This window comes from Ovis canadensis, chromosome 20, assembly GCF_042477335.2.
Source record: "Ovis canadensis isolate MfBH-ARS-UI-01 breed Bighorn chromosome 20, ARS-UI_OviCan_v2, whole genome shotgun sequence".
NCBI lineage: Eukaryota > Metazoa > Chordata > Mammalia > Artiodactyla > Bovidae > Ovis > Ovis canadensis.
In genome coordinates this window covers 41831118-41844648 of record NC_091264.1, presented here as the reverse complement: position 1 = coordinate 41844648, position 13531 = coordinate 41831118, and the positions used below count along the sequence as shown (strand labels likewise).

Sequence of the window (13531 nt, the reverse complement as noted above, 5' to 3'; positions counted from 1 at the left end):
CCACTGCCCTCATTTCAGTCCTCCCCCTGGACCTTCTCCCACCTCAACCCCCAGTTGGACGGCGTCAGGAAGGACACTGAGCGGTGGTAACTCTTGCTTTGTAGTGGTATATTTAGCATTTGGTGTGACACAGTTATTTATTGTTGAGTGAGCAAACCCAACCCCCTAGTGGGGTCTGCAAACTCCAGTGCTCCCCATGCTGCCTGCAAGCTGCCAGCCCCTATGAGCTGGCCGTCCTGCCAACACTGCCTGCACCCAGCCCCGCTCCCCCTGGCTCCTAGGAATCCTCAGGTCCTCCCTTCAGGCTCCCCATCACCTGTGGGAACCCCATCCAGACTCCCTAATCTACCCACCTAGGAGTGCTCCTCTTCCCCAGATGGTGCAGATCCCAGGATCCAAGGGATCCCCCGAGTCTCTCAACCACCCTCTTACCCCACCCAGAGGTCTGTCTGTCCTGACTGGTTTTCTCCACCCCTGGAGAGTTTTAAAAGGTTGAGAGGACCCTTCAGTCTTTATTCTCACCACCACACTTTTTTTTTTTTTCTTTTAAAAAGTGGAGGTGGAAGAAAAAAACAAAGTGGGAAAAATGTAAAAGCAAAAATTAACAACAGCTGGTGAATTCAAGGGCGAGGCCCCCACTGTCCATAAACACAGACACCCTGAACAGCTCTCCTGTGTGTGGAGGGGGCTCTGTGCCCTCATACTCTGGGGTTTCTGCCCCTTCCCTGAGGTCCCTGTGCTTACAATTTGGATCATACCTCCCACACTATCTTCATCCTTGCTCCCACCCCACTGAGGGTAGGACCCTGGGTCACACCGTACCCCTTGGTCACAGCCCCTTGCCTGGGTCTCCCCTCTGCTCCTCCCCCTCCCTCCCTAACTTCTCCCCCTCCAAGTCAGTGGCCTCTTCATCCCCAATGGGCTCCCGGAGGCTGACGGCCAGCACCAGGGCCTGTAAAAGACCAAAGAGGCAGGCAAAGTGCAGGGGGTGAGCGGTCAGTAGGCTCAGCACGGCATGGAGTCCATGCAGAGCAGCCAGAAAGGACAGCAGCCCATGCAGCCAGAGGCCCAGCGGTCCACGCAGGCCCAGCGCGTCCAAGGCTGCCCGCAAGGGCCTTGAGCAAAGCCCCAGCAGGGCTGAGGCCAGCAGCTCCAGCAGGTGCAGGGTCAGGTTGGTGGAGATCTGCAGACACTCCTCTGGGTCCCCCAGATACTGGTGGGGAGCCCCTGCTCCCCCACCTGTATCCCCCCGCAACCAGCCCAGCAGCTTCTGACGCCGGCCAGGCTTCTCCACCAGGGCTTCAGCCACTGAGGGGTTCAATTCCTCTTCAGGGGACCCTCCATGTTTCCCGGTGCCATCTGAGTCCACAGGATCCTGTCCTAGTTTGGGAATGGTCTCCCCAGCCTCTGGTCTCCCAGACTCTTGGGTGCTGGAAGCAGTCATCTCCCACTTGAGAGAATCCATTCTTTTGTACCCCAGTTGCTCAACTTGGGCCTCCCTGCTTGGTTCTGGAGCAGCCCCAGAGCTCCTCTGTGCACCTGAGTCCTGGGTCTTGGGAGACCCCAGATCTCCCATGGTTTCTGGGGCACTGTCCCAGTCACTCCCTGAATTCTCAGAGGAGCTGTCCATCCGTCTGGGTTCTGGGGTGGGCAGGTCAGGTCTTGTCGACTTCCGGCGGCCCCAGGGGCGAGGGAGCCAGCCACCAAGGCGTCGGAGGAACATGGCTGGGGTGTGCAATGAGCCCTCCAATTCTGGGGCTGCTTCCTGGCACGGCTTAGGTTCTTGGATGGAGGACTGAGGATTTCCTCAGAAACCAGAGTGTGTTTAGGCTCAGAAGAACAGGAATCTGCTTGGAGAGTCCTACTCTGAACTCAGAAGTGGCTCTCCTCTTCCCGGGATGGTCATGCAGCCTGAAGCGGCTTGTTTCCGTTTCAGTTTTAAGGTAAAGAGAGGCACATTCAAATCCATTCACCACCACCCCACTATGCACACACACAAGATTCCAAAAGTCTACGGATCTGACAAAGCCTGGGACACCGTCACAGTGTCCTCCCTGTCTTCCAGGTTTCCTTCCCAGCAGGCAGCACCCCAAGTTTCACTCACCAAGGCCACGCCCCAAGGTGCCCCAGAAACTGGGGAGGCGGTTCTCCATCCAAAAAGGAAGGAAGGAAGGAAGGTGGCCTCGGTTCCTAGATGCTCCCGATCGACCAGGAGAGTCCTAACTGCTGCCCTAAGGCAGCTCAGAAAGAAGTCTCCTGTTAAGTGAGTGGGGGGTGAGGTATCCGGCAAACTCCAGCCAGCAACGTTCCTGCTTTGATTCAGAGGGCTGTGATTCCTATAACGTGGCCCCACTGGCACCCCAGCCCGCAGCTGAGATTCAGTCTTCGCAAGGTCAGGCCGGAGATGTCTTGGGAGATCCCGGGAGCGAGGCAAAGCGCGCGCCTGCCTGGGGAGCCTGGCGTCCAGGCATCCAAGCGATGCAGCCCCTCCCGGGCCCAGCGTCGGGGCCTCGGCCTCGCGAAGCCGCCCGGAGCGCAGAGCCCGGAAGCAGCCGCACCGGGACTAGAGGACAGGCGGAGGCGGAGCCCCAGCTCGCGGGGCGGACCCTGTCGATCGACCGCCCCCCAACCCCCGCCCCCGGCCCGAGCTGCCTGTGCGCGCCATGAGAGCGCACCGGCGGTACCGAGGGGCGTACAGCCGAGGTCACAGGAGCCAAAAGCGTGAATATAAGCCCAGGCTCCATTTTCGTCGCCTAGAAACCCCCGGCCGCTGGTATCCCCTTAAGCTTGCCCGCCCCCTTTAGTTCCCTTGAGTTCTTCCCTGCATCCCGCTCCACTCTTCTAGTTCACGATTTCATGAAAGGCTTTTCCAGAATAGAAAGCTGAGAGGAGGCTTGGGGCTTGAGTAGCCCTTCCTTGCTCCTCCATGCACAGATGTTTACCTCTTGGATTTGACAACAGTGGGCACTTCATATGCCTGGCACCTGGTATGAGGCAGGAGAAGCAGGAGAGGAAGTATGGGGAAGACAAGTGTAGACAAACAGGATGTGCTTCCTGCCCTTAGGAGTTTTCGGGTATCAAAATGAAGAACCTTGGCTTAAAGTGTAGCTTTGGGAGGCCAGAGTTCTGGTTCCAGCTCAGCTAACAGCCTACAAGCTACATCTTTGGTCTTCGTATCACACTGCCCTCTTCCTGCAAGACGCCACCCGTGATCATTTCTGAGCCTTTCCTGACTTCCCCATCACCATGCATTCTTTTTATCACATCGTGTCTCCTACAGGTGCGAGCAGCCTTAAGATTGGGCTTGTCTCATTCCCATTCATAGCACATAGTATACAAACTTGTGAAATCAGTGATTGAATTGGCTAGAGTGGACAGAGGGTGCTTTCTGTGGGAGGTCAAACTTGCATGAAAGTGTTAGTCGCTCAATCATGCCTGACTCTTTGCGACCCCATGAACGTAGCCCACCAGGCTTCTCTGTCCATGGGGTTCTCCAGGCTAGAACACTGGACTGGGTTGCCATTTCCTTCTTGAGGGGATCTTCCAACCCAGGGATCAAGCCTGGGTCTCCTGAATTGCTGGCAGACTCTTTACCATCTGAGCCACCAGGGAAGCTCTGCATAGACTTGCATAGAGATGGGTAATTCCTGGTTCAGGGGTTGAAAATAGGTGGGGCACTAAGGGCAGTGGCTGGGGACTAGAAGTGAACCAGACTGGCAGAGGCAACCCTATCAGGCCACGTAGAGGAGCTGCCTCTTCTGGTTCTGGTAGAATTTCATGTGGTCCTGTCTCATTTGGCTTCCCTGCAACAGCTTCCAGAAGTGAATAAAACACCAAGACGGAGAAAAGCTTGATTTTATTTCTCAACTTTTGGCTTCTTTCTACTGAAGGCAGAGTCCACTAATCAAAACCAGAAGGTGTGGAACCTGGGCAGACATCAGGAAGTAGAAGCCCAAGTGTCTAAGTTCGGGGCCCAAGTTCAGACTTCAGCAACACACCAAGGTCAGAACTTGCCCAAGTCAGAACTCGAGGTTCATGTATGTCCGCAGATCCCGCTCCCAGGCCTTGTCCTTCTCTTCCTGCCTTTTCTCCTCCCTGCGGTTCAGTGTGGTCACCCTAGGGGCTCTCTCCCTCCCAGCCACTGCCCGTATATCCCGAGCTGGGAAATGTGTAACTCGGGGCTGAGGTGCTGGTCTGTAGCCTAACCCCTCCTGGTCCCTCTTGAGGACAGTGGGGATAGGGTTGGCACGGCCCTCACCCCGGGGTCCTAGCCCCATTCCAGGCTCCCAGCCCCCCCTCAGCAGCAGCTTGAAGCCTGGGCTGGAGGTAGAGACCCCAAGTGGTAGGATGGGGGGCCGGAGATCCCGGGACAGCGACAGCAGGTGAGCAGTGGATGTACAGTGGTTAGAGTCTTGAAAGTGGGCATCACAAGTCTCACAGTACTGGGGGGAGGGGGATCGGGACCTGGAGAGAAAAAAAGAGAAAGGTTAAGGGTAACACAAGGGTTTAGGCCTCAGAGGTGGGTGGCAGGGTGGGACAAGGTCCTTCCAGTATCTCTGCCAAGAAACAAATTGTCTTTCCTTCCCAGTTAGCAACAGTGGACCTGAAGGAATGGTTAAGGCCTCACAACGTTCTTGGGTGGGAAATAATAATTACTATAGTTAACATTTGTACAGTGCTTACTATGCTATTAAATACAAGCACTGTTCTAGTATTTTATGTATATTAACCCATTTAATTAACCCTAACAACCCTATAAGAAGTATAGTCTAATTTCTTAGATAGGAAAACTGAGCCACATGGACGCTAGGTTGCTTGCCCAAGAAGTACAATCAGGATTTAAACCCAGAGAGTGTGTACAACACAGAAATTTAGCAGATATTTTACAATAACTATAAACAGAATATCACTTTAAAAAATCCTGAATTGCTATATTGTACATATGTAATTTATATACTTGAATTATGCTTCAATAAAACAAAAATAGATTTAAAAGTTTAAACAATATTAAAAGATAAGGCTTCCCTCACCGGTTCTCTGGACTCCTTGTCTCTCCAGGGCTCTCTCTGACCATGCGGGCCACCTCAGGGAAACCTGCTTCTTCAGCCAACTGAGCAGCATCTCTGCCCCCCAGCTCACAGACCCCTACCCAGGCAGCCCCACGGCCCAGGAGATAGCGCACAGCTGCCCCCTGGCCTGCTCGGGCGGCACACATCAGAGGGGTCCACCAGAAAGCATCCCGAGCATTGATATTCCCTCCAGCTCCCCCTGCCTCACGGGGATCCAACAGCCTTTTTAGTTTTGCCAGGTCCCCCTCCTGGGCTGCCCTCAGTATCTGCTGGGTCGTCTTGTCCTTTGTGTCAAGGGATCTCCTTTGTCCATGTCCTCCTGCTGCTCCTGCTGCAGTCTCCCTCATCATTCTTCTTTTCTTCCTCTTCCTGGCAGGCCCAGCCTGAGCTCTCTGGGTTTCAGGGGTGCTGCTCTCATCTTCAATCAAGGCTTCGTAGAAAGCCCGGGCTGCAGCCCCCTCCAGGATGGGCTCCAGCTCTTCAGGCTGTGATTGCAGCTGCCCATCTTTCCACAGATCACTGGGATCAGTGGCTGGGGTAAAGTTAATGAGGGAAGACCCAGACATGGCTTTTGGGAAATCTAGGAAAATGAGACTAGGAAGCCAAGCCCCTGGTGGTCCTGCAGCGACCAGAGCCAGTTCCAGACACCTAATGAGATAAACAAAAAGTATCCTTAGCGTCAAAAATCCCCTCCCAACCCAAAAGTGACCCCACAACCTGGGACCCTGTAGGGTCAGTAACAGACAATGCCCCTCAATAAAGGTAAGAAAGAAGTCTCCGTAAGACAGTTGCCCAGACCGTGCGCTCCGCCCCTACCTCCATCCGCACCAACAATACCAGCCTCTCTGAGACAACTTTATCACAGCGTAAAACATACCATTAAGAAAAACAATCAAACTGGCTCTTTAAATCTTCCTATTTCAGGGTAAGTTCTTCCCAAACAAAAACAAACGCGACACGTCTCCGGAAGCAGGAAGCAGCTTTCAGGAAGAGGTTCCAGTCTGTGTCGCTTTATAGCTTCCGTACTGCAAAATGGCGCTACTCTAAGCAAAGGAGTCGACAAATAATCACAGGGCACAAAGACGCATGCGTGGCCGGGGAAAAAAACAAAACAAAACAAAACACCTGAGGGTGCAGGCGCGCGCTAGCGCCGGGTTTTTCCCGCCCTGGAATGTTTCCATAGCAGAAGCACAACGCACCACGTGCCGGGGCAGCGCGAGGACTGAGAAAGATCCGTCGGTTGGGGTTCTGTTTTTACATAACGCCCCCACAATGCCCTTCGCCTCCTCCCTCAACGTGGCCCCCGCTCCGAGCTCATTTTCTGGACCTGGGAAATCACTCTCAGGGTTAAAAAAGGCTCTGAGGCGGAGAATGCCCAGAAACCCTGAAATGAAATAACGTCACGCAGCCCCTCACCATTACTCTGACCAGGGTTCGAAGGTCGCATTTAGCGCCCACAGCAGCCCCGTTCAAGCCCTAAGAGGAAATGGAGAAGTGCAAGGGGACAAGCAGCAGAATGGCTGGCACCACCTCAGGTTAGCCCACGGGGCCGTCCTGGTTCTCACACCGCTCAGCTCATCCCAGTACACCCTACCCAGGACCCTCAGCATGGAACCCGGCCTCACCTCCCGCCTCCGCTGCGCGAACCCCGGATGAAACATGGACCCCGTCGCGGGTCTCCTTGGCGGGCTGACTCCAAGGAGCAAGGCAATAAGGGCCAGGAGGGCTGGCTGGCTGGGGATGAGGTCAATGCCCCGGGCAGCAAAGTCTCGCCGAGGCCTGAGGCTCGCTGTTTGATGGGAGAAGCAAGAAGCAACCAGCCAGCCTAGTTCCTCTCCCGGCCCACCCCCTCCCCTCCATGGCCCTGCAGTCCCCGGAATCACACGACTATATTTCCCAGGCTACCTGGCCCAGAACGCGGTACTGTTTCCGCTTCCGGTGGCGGCTCGCAGTGCCCTGCTGCGCCCCGCCCCCAGCGTACCCCTCCCCTGGGGCCTCGTGACACCAGGGTCGTGCGCGGGTCATCCTGGGATTTGTAGTTCGCTTTTCCCTAGTTTCGTCAGTTTCTTCTTCCCAAGGACTCCATTTCCCGGCATGCACCGCGGCTCCTAACTCTAAGCACTTGCGCGTTGCCCTCTTCCCCACCCTCCCCAGTTTCCACTCCCCCCACCCCACTTCGCCTGCCGCGGTCGGGTCCGCGGCCTGCGTTGTAGCCGTCGTCGCGGTCTTTGGAAGCAGAAACTCCCCTTCCCCTCCCCGTCCCCCGGTCCCAGTCCCCGTCCAGTCGGTGAGTGTGGTGGTCGTCGCCGCGCCATGTCCCCTGTCCCTGGGCGCGGCACATGGGGTCTCCGCGTCTTGATGTGGGGGTGGGAAAGGAAATGACCCGGTCCGGCACCGAGGGTAGGAGAGGTGGCCCAAAGGGTGGAGGCGGGATGTCGGGACTTCTATGAAACGGACCTGACCACCACCTATAGGCCATGAGAAAAGGAGGGCCCAGCTCTTGCTTGGAAAGGATAAACTTCGGAACCCTTGAGAATGGGGCCAGAGACCTGCGGGGGTAGGGAGCTTGAGCCACGGCCCTACCGGAGTTGACACGGAGGAGAGAGGGGCCTGGCTTTCAGGAGCGTCAGGGATGGAGGTAGGACTAGTGGGGTCAAGACCTGTCGGTTTCTCACAGCTGGTGGACCCCGAAGAATTTCTCTATGTAATCTCAGTGAAAAGGGGCTGGAATGTAAATAAGAGGAGCTAGAGAGACGTGCTCCAGTCTCGGGTTCTTTAAGAAAAGGGTAGCCCCAAATTCTTCCATGGTTTGAGGGCAAAGTGTGGGAGGAGTGAGGATACCAGAGGTTGGGAGGGAGAGCTTAGGCTTATACTCTTCTGTCTCTAGCCGACGTGAAGATGAGCAGCTCAGAGGAGGTGTCCTGGATTTCTTGGTTCTGTGGGCTCCGTGGCAATGAATTCTTCTGTGAGGTGAGTTCTCCTCAACCCTACCATCCACCTCCACATGTAATCTGGCCACATAATCTCCTGCACATAAAGCTTCCACACACTTCTCTTACATACTTTAGTAAAAACTCTTGTCAAGGAGGAGTCTCCTTAGTAGCGCTCTCTAACTTGTGGTGAAGGGTCAAGACTGAGACCCCAAGTCAACCCTGCCACCCTCCAACAGCCTAACGTTGGACTTGTCAACCTGTGTTTTTTTTTTTTTTTTTTTTTTTTTTTTAAACCAGGGAAGTACTGATAGTATGTATTTCTGGTAGCTATTAGGAGAATTAAAACACTTCACGTTAAAATGTTTTATAGCATGGCTGTGTTTTAACATAAGGGAGTGTAACTGACTTCAGAATCCAAGCTGTTCAGCCCCCACCTTCCTCAGAGAGCCAGCTGCCCCTCAGGAGAGGCCAAAACTGATTCCTAGAGCTAGGAACAGGAATCAGGACAGGGATCTTGAAAGGACTGCCTCTGTAAGGAGGGGATTGCTTATGTTTAGGAGAAAAAAGCCAGACCTCTTCTGGGTGGGCAGTATACACGAACTAGGGAGAGAGGTTCAAGTACTTCTGCTGAGTTGGGAGTGTGGAACAAAGGGAATGAAGCAGTTGTGTTGAAGATAAGGCACGAGTTAGAGCACCCTGCCCAGGTCAAAGCTGAGGATTCTGCTTTGGGTTTCCTTTTGACTTCACGTCCTGACAGGTGGATGAAGACTATATCCAGGACAAATTCAATCTCACTGGACTCAATGAACAGGTGCCTCACTATCGACAAGCTTTAGACATGATCTTGGACCTGGAGCCTGGTGAGACACCCTCAGGGTTGTTTTGTGTGTGTGCTGTTTTTTTCCTATTCACACCCTGTTTATCTGCTTCATGAATTTCTAAATTTCCTTTTGGTTCTCTAACCCTTTTAACCCCAAATCCTTTACTTCATTTTGATTCCATACCTCACTCTTGCCTAATTTTGTGACTTCTACACTTGTTCTCATACTCTGATCCTATAACTTAGCACTTATCGAAAATGCTAGTTTCTCCATGGGTGTTATCTTCTTCCTTGCCCCTTCCAGGTTAGAGTTCTATCTTCCGTGTTGACATCTTTGCATTTATTTATTAAAAAAGAGAAGGAAGCAGAGGCTGAGAGGGATGGAAAGAAACCCTTGGGTTGGTGGAAGGGGCAGAGGCCCAGGCTGTGGGTGGGGTGAGGCTCCAAGTTGGGTGCTGGGCTAAAGAGCCAGCAGCTCCCGGGAGTAGGCAGGGCACCTTAAAAAGTTGTAAGACAAGTGGTTGCATTTGGCTGGTGCCATGTTTCAGATGAGGAGCTGGAAGACAACCCCAACCAGAGTGACCTGATTGAGCAAGCAGCCGAAATGCTCTATGGATTGATCCACGCCCGCTATATCCTCACCAACCGTGGCATCGCCCAGATGGTGAGGCCTCTCTACTCCTACTCGGTTCCTTCAGAGGCAACAGGGAAGCAGAGTTTCCTTCAGCAAGAAGTCACTCGTTTCAGCCTTGTCACGGAATCTAGCTGAGAAGAGGGGAAAGAACCCCAGAATCTGGGCCTAGGGGTTAAGACCTGATTGAGGGTTGAGGTGAAGGGAGTGTTTTGGGGGAGGGAGATGTGACCTACAGCAGAAAGTTGTAGACTGCCTCTTCCTCAGGGAATAAGCAGTGAATGTCTGATGATCTTCAGACTGCCTGACTGGATGAAAGGAAGCAGGGGAGTCTGAAGGCCCATCTGAGCCAGAGAAGGGGCCTCTGGACATTAAGAGGCAGAAGGAGTTGGGGACACAGTGATGTGGATTGGGCTGAGGAGCGGGTTGCCTCTTTTCTTCATACCTACCCACCAACTCCTTCAATTTCATTCACATCAGTTGGAAAAGTACCAGCAGGGAGACTTTGGATACTGTCCCCGTGTGTACTGTGAGAACCAGCCAATGCTTCCCATCGGTGAGTGTTGGGAAAGGGAAAGGAGGGCCATGGCAGGCTGGGATGGAGTTGGGGCTCAGCAGGTTGGGGCCTGAGTCCAGGAGGGAGGTTGGGCAGGCTTGGGTAACCTGGCCTGCTGAGTCTGGCTGTCTCCCAGGCCTTTCAGACATCCCAGGTGAGGCCATGGTGAAGCTCTACTGCCCCAAGTGCATGGACGTGTACACACCCAAGTCATCGAGGCACCACCACACGGATGGCGCCTACTTCGGCACCGGTTTCCCTCACATGCTCTTCATGGTGCACCCCGAGTACCGGCCCAAGAGGCCCGCCAACCAGTTTGTGCCCAGGTGGGGAGCAGGGACAGAGTCACCAAGGGTCAAAAGAAGTGCCTTGGATCCCCCAGAAAGAAGGGAGGATGAGGCAGTAGCTAGCCTTGTTGCCATTTTGTGTGCTCAACTTTCGCTAGGAAATTCTCAGAGCCACGGTTGAAGTGTATGATCTTCCTGCAGTATCATTTTTGCTCTGGTGTAGAAAAAGAAAGTTCAGCTTTTATATTAAAACAAGTACTGCCGTGTATATACTCATGTATATATGTACAGACACATATTTGTAGCTTTGAATTTGAGTTTTAATAGATATTTAAAATACATTTCCAAATATTCTTAAAGGGAGAAGTTGGGGAACCGCTGCCTTGAAGTACTGAGCAGGCCCATGAAGAAACTGGGGTAGGGGGGAATGCAGGCCACTGGCAGGCCAGGATGGGGCTCACTGTGCTTCCTCTCTCACCTCTGCCCCAACCCAGGCTTTACGGTTTCAAGATCCATCCAATGGCCTACCAGCTGCAGCTCCAAGCCGCCAGCAACTTCAAGAGCCCAGTGAAGACGATTCGCTGATTCCCCACCCCACCTGTCCCTCGGTCTTTGACACTTTCATTCCTTTGCTGCCACAATTTCAGGAACCCTCTATGGTTTTTAGTTTAAATTAAAGGAGTCATTATTGTGGTGGGAATATGAAATAAAGTGGAAGAAAAGGCCATGGGCTGATTGGCTGGTGTTTGGGGTTGGGGAAGCACGGGTAATGGTATGCTGGGCCCCAGGAGCCCTCCTGGCTCAGCCCACTCTCTTCAAGTGGAAAACCAGCACAGATTTGTACCCAGTAGATTTGGGTGATGTTTTTAGGACTGGGTGTAGGGATGTACGGAGATCACGAGGCAAAGACAGAAATCGGATTTCAAAGACTGGAGAAATATTTGCTCTTTTTGTGTTGCCTGCAGTTGGCTGTTTAGGGGATGTAATCAACATCACTTTGAGTTTTATAAAGAAAGTGGTCCCAAAATAAACTGAACTGTAAGGGGTGGGGAGAAGAGGTTCAAGGTCCAGAATTGCTGTTTTGTGTCTATGTGCCCCCTCCTGGGGAAGCTGAGACATGCTCATCTCAGAAGGATGAAGGTCACTGGGTTCCTGGTTAAAGTTTCTCCCAGAACAATAGGGACTGGCCCTGTTGTGTAGGGAGGATGGCAGATGGTACCAGAGAATGAAACTAATCCATGGACCCTGGAGGGGCAGGAACAGATCTTTGAGGGACACTCAGGACAAAAGTAGACTGCTGGATTGGGGCCCAGATATTGCACCTGTCTGGGCTGCCGCTCCCACATTCAGGAACCAGACCAGGTGGGTGAGGACATGTTTTCCTGCCAAGCTAATTGCTTCCTGCCCCAGGGAGGAGTATAGCTTTGTACCTACAGCAGCTCCTGCCCAGACTACCTGTCAAAACCACCCTGCAGTTCAGGCTCAAGGAGTGTGGTCACGGGGTTTCTAGGCACCCCTCGGGGAATGCCCCTCTCCCCAGAAGTCCATGATGAAGGCCCACATGCTTATAGGTGCACTGGTCATGGTGGGCTTCACGGTGGGAAAGGGTAAGTGGAGCAGGGGCAGGGCAGGAGGGGTGGCTGAGTACAGGGAGAGGGTGGCGGTGGATGAGCGGGATGTTGCAAGGCAGGGAACTTGGAGTGGGCCAACACCACCATCCGTGTCTTCCGCTTCCCCAGCTCCTGTTTCTGAAGTCCGGACCTGCCACCTCTGCCTCTTAGAAAATCCTGCTGTAGGATGCATTTCAGGCTCAGAGAAGTGCACTATCAGCAGCTCATCCCCGTGCATGGTGATCAGCATCAACCATGGTGAGTTGAGTCAGGCAGGGAAGGGGCCACTGGCAGGACAGCCTATGGCATTGTCTCCTCTTGTAAATGAGGGCTGCTTGGGGCCTGAGGTCTAAGGAGATGGAGGTTTCTGGTAGGGGAGGGGTCTGGAGTTCTGGGGAGCCGATTAAGCTAATTTCTTCTGGCCTCTTCTGCAGGAGTCTGGAAAGGAAATTGGGTCTAGGTGAGGGATGGGCAGGTCTGTGAAAGGGGTAACAGTTCTGGTGACTGTGGGAGGCAACAAGGGTTATTAGTTGTCCCTTCTTCTCTAGAGAACAAAGCTCGCTTCTTAATCCGAGGCTGTGGACAACACAATTCCTACCGCTGCCAAGAAAACCTCCCCACCTACATCTCAGAGTACTGGTACTCGGCCCAGTGCTGCCAGTATGACTACTGCAACTCCTGGTACAGTCCCCAGCTCCAGAGTGCCTTGCCTGAGCCCCCTGACAGGTCCCTGGCTCTGCCCCTGTCTCAGTCCCAGATCCTGTGGTTCTACCAAACCCTGAACCTGTCACTGCCCCTGCCCAGCTTCCCTGCTGGGGAGGAGCCTTCTGAAGGCCTGGACCCCCTGGCTGGCCCACCCGTGAATCTGAGTTTGTCCATTGCTGACCTGCGCAGCATATACCTCTTCCTCAACAGTTCTGGACTTTTGACTCTTCCCTGGGCTGGTCCCTGACATCTTTCCCTGCGCAGATAGATTTCTGTCTGGTCTAGCGTCTCACTCCTGGCACCCCAGCATCATGCATTGTCTTCTCAGAACACTCCCACTCTTGGGTCTGTAAGTTCTCAGTCTTCCTTTCTTTTGCCTTTCCTTTGTCCTTCCGGTGTCCGTATGGTTTTGGTCTCGTCTCCTCCCCGAAAAAAGCAGTTGGCAGTGTACCCAGAGCCCTTCGACCACCTAGAATATAATCTCAAATGCGGATTCTGCCTAGGCTGACCTGGGTAAAGGCACAATGGTTTTCTCAACACTGTCCTGTTAACTGAATGTCCCATCACCCCCACCCCACCCCCCATCTTCCTGATCTCTCTCAGTCTGGCTGTTTCCACTCTGCTATACCTAGCTAGTTCAGTCTGTGCCAGACTGAACTTGCATCAGAAAGGGTGAGAGCTGGACTTCGTGCAGGTTTCCTGACTGAGCACTGTGGCGCCCCTCCTTCACTGTCTACCCGCCATGCTCCTGCCTGGTCAGCTGCCTGCTCTCATCTCTTTTCCCAGTCTCTGGCTTCCTCAGCTCCGCTTCACATCCCTGAGCCATGACACCCACTTGCACAGATTCCCAGGGAGAGGAGGGGGTCTGTCCCTTGTTCTGCACTCCCTAGTCCTCCTCCACAATAAACAAACTGCCCAGA

General features: G+C 53.6%; 4 protein-coding genes across 6 annotated transcripts; 2 read left to right on the top strand and 2 right to left on the bottom strand.

The window, feature by feature from the left end:
• Positions 1-87: 87 nt before the first annotated feature.
• On the bottom strand, positions 88-2985 carry C20H6orf47 (chromosome 20 C6orf47 homolog). Its single transcript, XM_069563251.1, has one exon. The coding sequence runs from the start codon at positions 1721-1723 to the stop codon at positions 830-832; it is 894 nt and encodes a 297-aa protein (XP_069419352.1). The 5' UTR covers positions 1724-2985; the 3' UTR covers positions 88-829.
• Positions 2986-3837: 852 nt separating this feature from the next.
• Positions 3838-7043, bottom strand: GPANK1 (G-patch domain and ankyrin repeats 1). 3 transcript variants are annotated; one of them, XM_069563249.1, is made up of 4 exons: positions 6695-7043; positions 5947-6112; positions 5031-5717; positions 3838-4464 (listed from the first exon to the last, which is right to left on the bottom strand). In XM_069563249.1, exons 3-4 carry the CDS (start codon positions 5633-5635, stop codon positions 4020-4022), a joined length of 1050 nt encoding a protein of 349 aa, XP_069419350.1. In that variant the 5' UTR covers positions 5636-5717; positions 5947-6112; positions 6695-7043; the 3' UTR covers positions 3838-4019. The 3 variants fall into 3 exon arrangements, with proteins under 3 accessions (XP_069419350.1, XP_069419351.1, XP_069419348.1); XM_069563250.1 differs by having other exon boundaries at positions 5947-6094; positions 6695-7022; XM_069563247.1 differs by lacking the exon at positions 5947-6112.
• Positions 7044-7067: 24 nt separating this feature from the next.
• On the top strand, positions 7068-11021 carry CSNK2B (casein kinase 2 beta). Its single transcript, XM_069563212.1, has 7 exons — positions 7068-7356; positions 7957-8039; positions 8760-8862; positions 9371-9486; positions 9934-10009; positions 10146-10335; positions 10791-11021. Exons 2-7 carry the CDS (start codon positions 7968-7970, stop codon positions 10879-10881), a joined length of 648 nt encoding a protein of 215 aa, XP_069419313.1. The 5' UTR covers positions 7068-7356; positions 7957-7967; the 3' UTR covers positions 10882-11021.
• Positions 11022-11749: 728 nt separating this feature from the next.
• Positions 11750-13531, top strand: LY6G5B (lymphocyte antigen 6 family member G5B). The gene is made up of 2 exons (XM_069563211.1): positions 11750-12164; positions 12455-13531. The coding sequence occupies exons 1-2, from the start codon at positions 11843-11845 to the stop codon at positions 12856-12858; spliced, it is 726 nt and encodes a 241-aa protein (XP_069419312.1). The 5' UTR covers positions 11750-11842; the 3' UTR covers positions 12859-13531.

Bases quoted from the DNA above. Each gene is read 5' to 3' on its own strand.
- LY6G5B (XM_069563211.1), top strand. From the start codon at position 11,843: ATGATGAAGGCCCACATGCTTATAGGTGCACTGGTCATGGTGGGCTTC. The intron at 12,165-12,454 runs GTGAGTTGAGTC...CTTCTTCTCTAG, and splicing joins GGTGATCAGCATCAACCATG to AGAACAAAGCTCGCTTCTTA.
- GPANK1 (XM_069563249.1), bottom strand. From the start codon at position 5,635: ATGTCTGGGTCTTCCCTCATTAACTTTACCCCAGCCACTGATCCCAGT. The intron at 4,465-5,030 runs GTGAGGGAAGCC...TTTTCTCTCCAG, and splicing joins ACAAGGAGTCCAGAGAACCG to GTCCCGATCCCCCTCCCCCC.
- CSNK2B (XM_069563212.1), top strand. From the start codon at position 7,968: ATGAGCAGCTCAGAGGAGGTGTCCTGGATTTCTTGGTTCTGTGGGCTC. The intron at 8,040-8,759 runs GTGAGTTCTCCT...ACGTCCTGACAG, and splicing joins GCAATGAATTCTTCTGTGAG to GTGGATGAAGACTATATCCA. The intron at 10,010-10,145 runs GTGAGTGTTGGG...GCTGTCTCCCAG, and splicing joins CCAGCCAATGCTTCCCATCG to GCCTTTCAGACATCCCAGGT.
- C20H6orf47 (XM_069563251.1), bottom strand. From the start codon at position 1,723: ATGTTCCTCCGACGCCTTGGTGGCTGGCTCCCTCGCCCCTGGGGCCGC.